We start from the raw sequence: 13,137 nt of genomic DNA, 5'->3' as shown, positions 1-13,137 counted from the left end.
CTGGGAGAGATGAGCTGATCCTAAGCAGATGTTTAGGACATCACTTAGGGTTTGAGGCTTTAGTTCAGTTCAATAAATATTTCTGGAGTGTGCGTTTTTGCAGGTACTGTTCCTGGTGCTTGAGATCTAACAGTAAGTAAACCAGGCAGACATGAGCCTGTTTTCTAAGCGTGTTGATCCAACCTTTATGCAGCATGTTTCCTAAAGTGTAGTCAGACAACCAAATCGTTACAAGGAGGTGTTAGGTGAAGGCAAATGCATGGTAGGAGGGTCTAACCTAAATTTCACTCTTTTTTGAGATCCAGATCTGGATTTCAGGCTGTCTTTGTGACATTTCTACTCAGTTGTTCCTCCACAAACACACATTCAAGACCAAACTCATTATCATTCACCTCCATTGTCCCCAAACATAGCTTTTTGCCGGTGTTTCTTGTTCTCAGTGATGGGCTTCCTTAAGCACATGGTTATAAACCAGAAATTTAGGAATCATCCTGACATCTCTTACTCCATCGTTCTTCATCGATGGAGTAATTCCGGTACTCTGGTAATTTCATCTGAATAGTTCTCAAATCCATTTCCCCTTCACCATCTCCACTGCCCCCATCCTGACAAAGTTCTTTCTCTCCTAGACTATTTCAGTAACACAGATCAAATCATGCCCTTCCCTGCCTTTTATCCTCCAGTGGATTCCCACTGACTTCACAATAAAGGCTAAAATCCTTGGCATGTCCCAAATGGCTTTCAAGGCGTTTGACCCCACCTGTCCCACTAAGCTCTTCTTGTACTTCTTGCACAAGAAGAGCTTTGTGACACAGGACTCTTCTGCTTCAGCCACAAGGAGCTTGTTTCTGCTTCTTGATGTACTAGCTTCGCCTCCAGCCACCCCCACTACAAGGCAGTGCACAAGTAGTTCCCTCTGTCTGGAATGTTCTTTCCTCCTGTCATTGTCTGATCAACTTTCACCTTTGCAATAGGGACAAGATACTCTTTTCTCACCTACAGTTTCCTTATCAGGAAAGTGGAGGCAAATTCTACCTCACAGGTAATGAGGGAACAGACAACCAAAAGCATAGGGAAACACTAAAAAAAGCAGACTGGCCCACACATTAATAATATTGTTCTCTTCTCTTCTTCAACTTATTTATTTCTGTCCTCCAGAAATTTCTTCTTTTTGTACATTTCTTTCTTCTTGTAAACCTTCACAACATAGGTCTGGAAGTAAGATGTGATTCTGTCAAGCTCCTTTCCCTCACATTAGTGCATCCTGCTGTGTGCCCATTCTCTGAAGTAGATTTTGGAGGGAGGGGAGAGAGCGTGGTGGTAAAATGGGCAGATTTTGGTGCTAGGAAGACCAGAGTTCGTATCCCAGACTCACTTCTAGACTGACTCCATTACAAGCCACATGACCTTGAGAAGGTCATTTAACATCTTTGAGCTTTCTGCTTCATCATCACTAAGGAAGAGGTAATCTCAGCTCCTACCTCATGTGACTCCTCCTTGTCTGAGGATGAGTGGAATGAAGAAGGTGCTTCATAAACAGCTGCTGCTGCTTTGATAACCATGTGGGTTTAAACACCCTGGGTGTTTCTGATTTTGTCCTGGCAGTGTTCCCATGCTTTATTGCTTCTTTCTTTCTTTCTTTTTTTTTTTTTTAAGTTTATTTACTTATTTTGAGAGGGAGAAGGGCAAAGAGAGAGGATGAGAGAGAGAATCCCAAGCAGGCTCCACACTGTCAGCACAGAGTCTGACTCAGGCCTCGAACTCACGAACCATGAGATCATGACCTGAGCCGAAATCAAGAGTCGGATGCTTAACTGACTGAGCCACCCAGGCACCCCTCTTTATGTGCCTTTTTACAAACAGTGTACCTTCCATTGGTGCCATCCCTTTAGCTTCTCCGAAGAGTTTAACCCACTTCCAAAGGTAACCTTCATTTCACATCACAAGACTGAGAAAAGTGGTATTCTACTTCTCATTTATAACATCTATGTTCTCTTTTAGTTATTTACCTATCTGATGTGACTGTCACATGTACGATTTTAATCAGAGCACTGGCAGATAGCCTGATGTAAGAATGGTTTGTACATGGGGTCTTGCATTACGTATTCACATTTTTTTCCATACATGATTCTGAGGACTGCACTCCAATTTGAGTTCTCTCTTGCTATAGACACTGTGTAGAAAGGGCTTTACCTTTGAAAATAGTTTTCTCCTGCTGTTTAACGGGGGAGGGAGACAAGGAAAACTTCTCATAACAATGCATTGGGTGCTGGTTTGCACGTTGTTCTATGAAATGACCTCCTAATGGTGCACTAGACAAAACCCTTGGCCTCTGGAGCACCGAAGTCCACCTCCATCCCAAGACGTATCTGCTATGCTGGCACTTTGGTGAAAAAAACCAAACTAAACCAAAATTTTATTTATTGAACATGCATTTTTATTGTGTAAGCTTGTAATTTCTCTTTCTGGAGACTATTTTAGTGGGAAGAATAATGTCACTAATACTAAAACCATTGTGTGTGTGTGTTTAACCTCTTTGATCTTTTAATCTTATTCTCTTGGTGAGCTCACTCTACTTTTTTTTGTCTGCTTACACCTCCTTGTCTTTTGTTACTTCCTTCCCATTCTTTATCCAAGGTCTGAAACTGAATAGGCTCCTGGATGTTCATGGGAGAAAACTGGGGCTGGTTCTAGGCTTGCCTTATTTTCTGCCCAGCACTATGAGCCCTGCCTCTCCTCCTCATCTCTTTCTCTTACTCTCTTTGAGGACTATTATCAGCAAAACCTTACCATGAAGAGTCTGGGTGACATTATTAACATTTCACAGGGCTCAGGGGCAGAGGAGTCGGTAGCCCTGAAGCTGCTATCACAAGATGCACAGGCTGATCACGTTCCAGGCAAGAATTACATGTTCTTTTTAGGTTTTAAAACAATGTCTTACACCCTGAAGATGAACACCAATTGGTGTTCTAATTGGAGACTAGAGACAATACCAAAGATATGTCTGATTCTTTTATTTTCTATGTTCCAACCCAATTTGTTTCTCTAGTGGGAACTTGAAATGAAAACCAACATGTATTAAATAATACTCTGGTTAACTGGACAAAGATGAATATGTCATTCTCTTTGATCACCTTGAACTTCAATAATGACAGTGAGATGACTGAACGTCATTGATGACTATCAACAAATGAAGTAACGATTTTTTTCCCCCCATAGATCGATTTCTTAGCTACAGATACAAAGGTATGAGGTCAGGGGAGGGTTAAGTTTTGAGTTTCCATCAAATCATTGTAATCTGAACCTAGTCCTCAAATGTCTATAATGCCAAAAGTTTCTTGGTGAAATACAACTCATTGTGAATTCTGATTACATTTCCTATTCCCTTCCAAAAAAACAGAAAGGAAATTAAGTTATATTTGATTACATTACAAAAAATCCAACTGGTGTCTGGGCAGTCATTACCATGTCAGAAGCAAACGTACATATTGTACAGGGGCAGGCTCTGGGCTATTGGGCTCTGGCACATGGGCTTGACCTCTTATTCTTTAGACAAGCAATTTGTAAACATCAGGAGAGAGTTAAAAGAACACAAACGTACCTATGTTTTCATTGTGAACAAGGCCAAATATCTTTTGTTTATGTAAAATAAATGAAAATTACATCTCTTGAAACGTGAGTACAATTTGTTGCTTCCTCACAGCAATGTGACCAATTTTAATGTATCAAGTTTCTTTTTTTTATTAAAAAAATTTTTTTTTTCAACATTTATTTATTTTTTGGGACAGAGAGAGACAGAGCATGAACGGGGGAGGGGCAGAGAGAGAGGGAGACACAGAATCGGAAACAGGCTCCAGGCTCTGAGCCATCAGCCCAGAGCCCGACGCGGGGCTCAAACTCACGGACCGCGAGATCGTGACCTGGCTGAAGTCGGACGCTTAACCGACTGCACCACCCAGGCGCCCCAATGTATCAAGTTTCTTAAACTATATTCAATGAAGCCAAGTCTATATGGTGGGGCAAAGTATAATGGATCTATTTCAGTACTTATCAGCCACTTGGTTGGTAGACCACTTGTCTGTGTCATAGCACAATAAAACATTTAATTTCTCAAATGTGTTGGCCATACAAATCCCCAGAGGATTTTGTTGAAATGAAGTTTTTGATTAAGTAAGTCAGAGATGAGGCCCAACATCCTGTCCTGTATATCTGGGAGGTGTTGGTGCCGTGACAAACACATTCGGATAGTAGGGTGTGCTATCCACACAGCATGTGGCCTCCTGTCTTTATCTGCCCCAGATCGTCAGTAGACTTAATAGGCAGGTATGTATGAGCTGTTTCAATTAAACACAAACAATGCAATCCCAGACTTTTATTTCATATTCCGAGTACCTTTTTAGTTCACACTGGAATGCAAAGTATGGATTATGTGATTATTTCAGGTTTGAAAATAGCTCAGGGGAATATTTGCAGAACATCTGAAGAAGTGCTGCCTGACACGAGTTTTCCCAACGTTCGGTTAAGAAGCACTTAACGGTATAATGGAACCAGTTAGAAAACACTCAGAGAGTGCAGCCTTGGGCTTTGGGCCTGTCCAGATGATTCTTTGCAGCCAGGGTTGAGAAATCCCCTTTGGAGATTACAAGGCCAGGCATGTAGGGCGGTGATGCACTCACAGCTCCTGTGGAGGTTGGAGTGCAGCTTAGAGAGCGAATGTGTAAGACAAGGAAAATAACAAAGTGAAGAGAAACAGTGAATTCCAGGGACAGAAAAAAAGAGGAAACATTAGAAAAAGGGCCGAGTGATAGTCTAAAAGTTGACTATAGTGCAAGAAAAGCAGAGCGACGGAGTGGAAGCCTCCCAGGTGTGGGCAGCATGGACGATGAGGCAGGTCTCATCCTCTTTGTTACTTGTACTGATACAGAAGTGGCCTGAAAGCATGGACAATGAATGGAGACCGGAAAAGGAATGCATGTTTGCATTCATGTAATGCATTCATGTAATGCAATCATGTAATGATCACTAGTCTCAAAACTAATGCTTTCAGGGCGCCTGGGTGGCTCAGTTAAACTTCTGACTTTGGCTCAGGTCACGATCTCAGAGTTTGTGGGTTTGAGCCCCGTGTCAGGCTTTCTGCTGCGAGCACAGAGCCTGCTTCGGATCCTCTGTCCCCCTTTCTTTCTACCCCTCCCCCACTTGTGCGCACGTACTCTCTCAAAAATAAATAAACATTTAAAAAACAAAACAAAACCTGATGGTTTCATTTTTGGAACTGCATGAAGGAAGCCGGAGAAGTACCATTAAACATCTCTAGTCTGGGACGACGGCAAAACTTTACAAGGGTTCACTGTGGCCCAAACCCACACACCCCACAGGGGCTCCTTCAGCTGGTACAATACAGTGTCTGTGCGGTTGGCGGTCAGAGTCTATGTTTATAACACTTTTGGTCCAATCTTAACTCTTGTATCAAAACAGCACAAAAAACCATGAGAAAATGTGGCGCGGTAGCACACAGTGCCAACATTCAGCGCCTCACATGGGCCTGTCTGCGCTCCGGGCAAAGGGACCGCTGGACAAACATTACACAGTCAGCCGATAAAATTCAGCATGCACCAGGGGCCGAGTATCTATCTGGATGCGATAAACATCATACTAGAAAGTTAACCCTTGGCTTTTTCACAGGGAACACATACTTACAAGGTTTCAAACACAATTGTGTTTGTGAATCAGAAACCATAAGGCAAGAGACACCTGGTGAACAGTGAATCTCCAGACGGTAAGAAACCAAATCTGAACACCTTTATCAGGGAGGCACCGCCCAGTTCAAGTGAACAAAAGATTCATGGTTTTCTCTTTCTCAAAGAGTTCACTTTGCTGGGTGTTCTGTTTGTGATCTTCTTTCAGCTGATAGGGGCTTTTGGTTACCGACTCTTATCCTTCTATCTTCTGCCTGCCTCACAGCTGTTTAAAGTTCCTATTGGCTACTGCTATTATCTCGTTTTTCAATGCGGCCACTAGACCCCGTGCCCTGACGCAGACAACCCAACTTGAGAGTGTTTTGCCTTCTGGCTGCTTCTTTCCTTCAGGAAAATGCTCGTGCAACAAAGGAGGAGTGATACTGTGATGTCATTAAGGAGCCCCTGAAAATGCAACAGACCTATCGCCATGCCACAAAGGGGCCCTTGTGGGCTTGTTTATCTATAGGCTCGTGAAAACCTAGGAAGTCACTTTGTTTGACTGGACTACAAAGCTTAAAATGGTCTCAAGCACAGATTTGCTTTCATTAAAAGAACAACCACAACAAAAAAAGATCAAAGGAGGAAAGTATCATCTTCAATCTCATGTTTCTCCTCCTCTTGTATCACCTCAGTAAAAGGCATTAAGCAAATGCTATGTAACTATTAACCGATGGATTCTTTAAGATACTTTTCAACTAGAGTCTGCAATATTTACGTGCTTTTTAAATGCATCTCCCTCATCATTCCAGACCAGAAACCAGTATTTTGTTTGACAGATGAGGACTTTCAGTGTAAGTAAGATAGAAGCACATATTACTCATGCATATATTGGAAATCATGCGATATATTGCCAGCACTTACACATTCTCAGGAGATGAAGATTTACTGACCACCTACTCACGGCAGTCTTGCCAAACAGTCACTGTAAACACTTGCTTACAACCCAAACTCTAAAACATCCAGCTGGTATGAAAGTTCTTTTTGTGGGAAACAACTAATTTTTACTTATTCAGAGATTCTAACTCAATGAAGAGTGGAAACTCCTGATAGAAAACTTGTATACTCAGAATAAGGAACAATGACCCCAGTGCTGTGTATGTTCATGTGTCTGTATGTGTCTGTGTGTCAGTGGGATTGTTTGTGAGTATGTTTGTATGTTTGGGTGTGGTGATGGGGAAGCTGTGCAGTGAGACTTTAAGATATACCATAAGATCTTAGCTCACTGATTTGAGGACCCCTGATGTATATACAGAACCTTAAAGATTAAGTCATTTTAAAAATTCATTTAAATTCAAGTTAGTTAACATACAGTGTAGTCTTGGTTTCAGGAGTAGAACCCAGTGATTCATTGCTTACATATAACACCCAGTGCTCATCCTAACAACTGCCCTCCTTAATGCTCATCACCCATTTAGCCCCTCCTCCCCTCCAGCAACCCTCAGTTTGTTCTCTGTATTTAAGAGTCTCGTATGGCTTGCTTCTCTCTCTGTTTTCATCTTATTTTTCCTTCCCTTGACTCAGCAAAAGTTTCATTACAAGTCAGCTCAGATTGTCTAGAAATGGAATAAATTGAAGATGCCAATCTTATCTAGATTTTTCTAGACAAGAGGAGAAAGCATTATTTCTGATTTGAACTCAGGAACAAAATACTACAGGAGAATGCAGGACAAGATCCTGGATCCGCAAGATTCTGTCCTGTGATTACCAGCAATTATAAGAGGCTTTTCACTGCAGGTGCTATGATTGAGTGTCTGATCTGAAAATCTGAACTCCAACACTGGTCCCCCCCCACCCCGTATTGTTTAATGAAGATTCGAAGGGTTGTTGCCATAATGAAAAGTCTCATTCACTCACAACTTATTTAGCTAAGGTCCCCAACCAAGGAGTTGATGAAAATGCTCATTTGGACGTTTCATTGCTCCTTCCCATATTGGTCCTGAGAACATTTTGCAATTTTAACTGTACTTACAGGGACTGAAGGCTTCGCAAATTCTGCAGTGCTCCCGCCGGTACCTGTCTTAGGTGATTATTCTGCAGCATACTGCACGTGAAAACAAATGAAGAAAAATGTTAAAGAAAGTTAACAGTAATCAATAATAACTGGCCACAGCACTGCCAGGCTCTGTTGTAAGTGTCAGGGAAACAGTAGAGCATCAGACAAAGCCTTGGCCCTTGGGGAGCTCGAATTCCTATGTGGAAGGAAAGATAATTAAAAATTAATGGGTGAGTATATACCATCAGGCAAATGGTAGGTACTATGAATAAAAAACAAAATATGGATTTGGGATAGATGGATACAAGGGTTGAGATTTTTATTTTAAAGGTGGTCAGGGAAGATCTTTCTTAGGAGTTGATACTTGAGTGGAGACCAGAATGGAGTCATGGAGCAAATCCTGTGAACATCTGGGAAGAGTTTCTGAGAAGAGGGAGGAGTAAGTGCAAAGGCCCTGAGGCCAGAGCTTGCTTGATTTGTTCAAGGAGTAGCAAAGGATCACTTGTGAGGAGGAGTGAGTGAGAGCAAGAGGTTGGGAGAGACTGAAGCTGTCTCATGGAGGACTTGCAGGCCACAATGAGGCTTTATTTTAAGTGTGATAAGAAACTCTTGTTGAAGGGTTTCTAGGGAAATGACAAGATCTTATTTATGTTTTTCTTTTTTTAAAAATTTGAGTACAGTTGATGTCCAATGTAACATTAGTTTCAACTGTACAACTTACAGATTTGACAGGTTTATACATTATGCTATGTTTGCCACAAGTGTAGCAACCGTCTATCCCTATACATTGCTATCACAAGACCACTGAATGTATTGTGCCTTATATTCCTGTGACTTATTCATTCCATAACTGGAAGACCTTATCTCCCACTTCCCTTCATTGATTTGGCTCACACCCCCATCCTTCTCCCCTCTGGCAACCATCAGTTTGTCTTCTGAATTTATAGGTCTGAATCTGTATTTTTTTTTGTTTTTTTTTGTTGTTTATTCACTTTTTTGAGATTCCACTTATGAGTAGAATCATGGTATTTGTCTTTCCGAGTCTTATTTATTTCACTTAGATAATACTCTCTAAGTCTATCCATATGGTCTCAAATGGCAGATCTCATCCTTTTCATGGCTGCATAATATTCACACACACACACACACACACACGCACCCTTTATCCACTTCTCTATTGATGAATACTTAGGTTGCTCCCATAATTTGGCTATTGTATCTAATGCTGCAATAAACACAGGGGTGCGTGTATCTTTTTGAATTAGTGTTTTTGTTATCTTTGGGTAAATACTCATAATGAAATTATTGGATCACATGGTAGTTCTATTTGTAATTTTCTGAGGAACCTCCATACTGTTTTCCACGGTGGCTATACTGTTGGCATTCCCACCAACAGTGCAAGAGGGTTCCTTTTTCTCCATATCCTCACCAACACTTGTTTTATTTATGTTTTTAAAGGACCACTCCGAGGACTGTATAAATTAGACAAAATGGAAATATGGATACAGCAGGAAGCTATTCAAGATCTTCTTTCTTGTGTAGCCATATTTTAATATAAATTAAATTCTTTTTGTGAAGTATTGAGCTTTTGCTTGCCTGGGTTCAACTGTTCTTTTCAGAACATGACTATAGAACAGAAGCAGCTGGCAACAAAGAAACAAATATCTATCATTGTTAGTAGGGAAATAGCATGGAAAAAAAATCCCATTAGATTCCTCATATTTTGCTATTTTATTCATAAATATTTATAAGGCAATAATTTTGCATCCGTTCTCCCAGTATTTCATGGTCTATGTAAGCCAAAGGCAGAAGACCATTTTAAGAAAGCAGCCATTTTACAGAAAAGCCTCTACTTATACCTATAGCTGGATCTCTGAAACAGTTTGTCTGGTTCCTTCACCTCCACAATGGAAGTTTCTTTCCATTAGATGACTGGCTGGGGACCCAACCCTAGTGTGTCTAACTCCAGACTCGATGCACTTTCTACGACACCTTGCAGCATTACCTTGAGGCGTATTTGGTGAATGTACAAATTCTCAGGTTGTACGGTATATGGCATGATTAAGGTATGGGTAAGAGTATGGGTTCTCCAATCTGTCTACCCCTTAGGGAATGGGGTATGTCTTACCCATACCCTTAGGGAATGGGTATGTCTTACCCATACCCCTAGCAGTGTGGCCTCAGGGAAATCGTCCAAGTTCTCAACTTCTCGGTGACCAGTGATACTGCCCACCCCCAGGGCTTACTGTTATGATCCGATGGGTGAAGGTAAACAGAACAATACCTGCTGCGTGGTAAGCGTTCAATGAAGGCTGACCCTTTTTGTATGAATTGATAGACTCCTTCTCAAAGCTAACAATATAGTGGGATTGTACTGGATGTGACATTTTAATTAACCAGAAAATAAAATGGGGGAAAAAATCCGCGCCAGTGGTTCTCAGACTTCAGGGTTCATCAGAATCCATTGGAAGGCTTGTTAAAGCACAGCCTGCTGGGCCCCACCCTCAAAGTTTCTGGTTCCGTAGGTCTGGGTACGAGCCAGAGAACCTGCGTTTCTAGCAAACTTCCAGGTGACACTGGTGCTGCACAGTAAGGCAGCACACACTCACCCACACGCCTGTGCTATCCTAAATTGCTTCCACTGGAGTATTTTCACAACTTGAGGCTGCAATGAGAGAAGTCTTAAGTTAAAAAAAATTTTTTTTTAATGTTTACTTATTTCTGAGAGAGAGACACAGACAGAGCGCTAGCAGGAAAGGGGCAGAGAGAGACAGAGACACAGAATCTGAAGCAGGCTCCAGGCTCTGAGCTGTCAGCACAGAGCCCGATGTGGGGCTCGAACCCACCAGCTGTGAGATCATGACCTGAGCTGAAGTCAGACACCCACTACTGAGCCACCCAGGTACCCTTGATAAGGCCTATGTTTTAAGTCTCTGAGAGCAAACCATCTACTCTCCCTGACCATTTGTCATTTACATGTATAATGAGAATAGAATAATATCATCTGGTAGATAAGGTGTTTGAGGATTAAAAATATGAAGGTATTTGTAATACTTTCATATATATAAATATGAGTGTGTATACAAATAAGACACGAAAATACTTTAGAGGTCATAAAACTTACACTTTTCTTATCATGGCTGAGATTCTGTTTACTAAGGAATACAATTATGTCACTTGTATCCTAATAGTTTTACTGAAGTAATTTCATTATTAAACTTGAATTCAACTAACATTTCATAAATCAAGAGTGTCAAATGTATTGGTTCCTTTTTTTTAAGTTTATTTATTTATTTTGAGAGAGAGCGAGAGAGAGCGAGAGAGAGGGCTCAACCAGGGGAGGGGCAGAGAGAGAGAGAAGGAGAGAATTAATTCCAAGCAGGCTGACAGTGCAGAGCCCAAAGTGGTGCTTGATCTCATGGTTCATCAAATCATGACCGGAGTGGAAATCAAGAGTCAGACACTCGGGGCGCCTGGGTGGCGCAGTCGGTTAAGCGTCCGACTTCAGCCAGGTCACGATCTCGCGGTCCGTGAGTTCGAGCCCCGCGTCAGGCTTTGGGCTGATGGCTCAGAGCCTGGAGCCTGTTTCTGATTCTGTGTCTCCCTCTCTCTCTGCCCCTCCCCCATTCATGCTCTGTCTCTCTCTGTCCCAAAAATAAATAAACATTGAAAAAAAAAATTAAAAAAAAAAAAAAAAAGAGTCAGACACTCAACGAACTGAGCCACCCAGGTGCCCCATTGTTCCTTATGAGAAAAGTCAAGTTTTAGGAAGATCTCACATTTCACTTATCTGTTAAGGAATTGGTAAAATTATCGCTTGAATTCCATATTTTACACAATTTACTTGAGTATTAAAATTTTACATTTCTATATTATTTTATACTTTTCCAAGTAGTTTTAATAAATTATAGAATTTTACCTTCACAGAAATGTTTTCTAAGTCACTCACTAATTGAGTGATAAATGTGAATGATGGTAAGATTCAGATAATAGACTTCATTGATGTCTAAACTTTGTAGGTGATATATTACTCTATAAAGTATTGAATAGTCCTTCTATGCTTTCTAACCAAAGAGTGAAACTATTAAAATGTGGTCTTCCTAAAACAACTGGAAAATTGGAGTAGAGGATAAGAGATACTCAGATGGTTTTCCTCCATTAAACAGTGGCAAACTTTCTCCAAAGTTTTATATAACTGGTTTCAGAAAACAGAACTTATATGAACTTTGCTAATGATAAATTTTAAAGCTACTCCTGAACTACCTCCCAGCAATTTAATTTTTGAACTACTTCTACAAGTAAAATACCAAAAATATAATTTAGAAATCACTTAAGTCCTGATCTCTCCCTAAACTAAAGAACTTCTGTTTAATTACTTTTAAATGACAAAACGAGCACAAGTTATCTCCACAAGTCTCCAGTAAGTTAATTAGAAAATTCTGTTTTTGTTTAAGATATCCTAGTGGGAGACAAAATAATGAAAGGGTTTACAGCACTTTGGAGTGCAATTAAAACAGAAAGCATTCACAACATAGCTGCTGATTTCTTTTGCAAATACTTCTTTATTCTGTGCATCCAATAGAAGCAGAAAGCACCATGAACTGAATATGGGTTTAGGCACTTTTGGCTTCGTTTTTATCATTCACATATGGGTGAGAAAAGAAAATTTTCCACTTTCTCTAGAGACAAAGAATGGCTGCATATTTCTTTTAATTAATTTTTTTAATGTTTATTTATTTTTGAGAGAGAGAGAGAGAGAGAGAGAGCACGCATGAGCACAAGTGAGGGAGGGGCAAAGAGAAGGAGATGCAGAATCAGGCTCCAGGCTCTGAGCTGTCGGGACAGAACCCAAGGCGGGGCTTGAACTCACCAGCCACGGGATAAAGACCTGAGCTGAAGTCTGACGCTTAACTGACTGAGCCACCCAGGTGCCCCAGTATTTTCTTAATTTCTTTCCCTGATTTTAAAATATTACAAGTTTGAAAATGCTTTTATTTTAAAAATTTATTAAAAATTTAAATATGTTGAAATTATTGAAGTCTTAAAATATTGAAGTTTTAAAATTTAAAGTATTTCACACAGCATCCCACGCTTCTTAACAGTACTTTATTTGGTTTTCTTTTCTGCCAACAGGGCTACGGGAGAACAGGTACAGTGAAGCAGAGGGAGATGAAATCATATGTTACAGGGGAACTTCATCACAGTCGATGGCTTGATCCTTAGGTATTCCTTCTGCCTAATTGTCCTGTGTTTAGGTAGGTATAAAGTAACTGTCGAGACTCTGTTGTAAGCCTATGTGGGAAGCAGAGAATTTTGGCTAATCGTGACTTTTCCATGGTTAGTTTTACCCATCACCTCCATGGCTTTGGTTCTGGTACTGGGTGGCGGGAGGATGAGCTGTTCCTT

General features: G+C 40.7%; 1 protein-coding gene across 1 annotated transcript in view; it reads right to left on the bottom strand.

Moving 5' to 3' along the window:
- LGR5 (leucine rich repeat containing G protein-coupled receptor 5) overlaps positions 1-13,137 on the bottom strand; it is a 76,805-nt gene that overhangs the window by 38,038 nt on the left and 25,630 nt on the right. The window contains exon 4 of the mRNA XM_032593793.1: positions 7,708-7,779. Within this exon, the coding sequence (XP_032449684.1) occupies positions 7,708-7,779 (72 nt within the window). The remainder of the gene's footprint in view (positions 1-7,707; positions 7,780-13,137) is intronic.

This window comes from Lynx canadensis, chromosome B4, assembly GCF_007474595.2.
Source record: "Lynx canadensis isolate LIC74 chromosome B4, mLynCan4.pri.v2, whole genome shotgun sequence".
Taxonomy (NCBI): domain Eukaryota; kingdom Metazoa; phylum Chordata; class Mammalia; order Carnivora; family Felidae; genus Lynx; species Lynx canadensis.
Note: the sequence above shows the minus strand (reverse complement) of the source record. Positions and strands in the feature narration are given on the sequence as shown.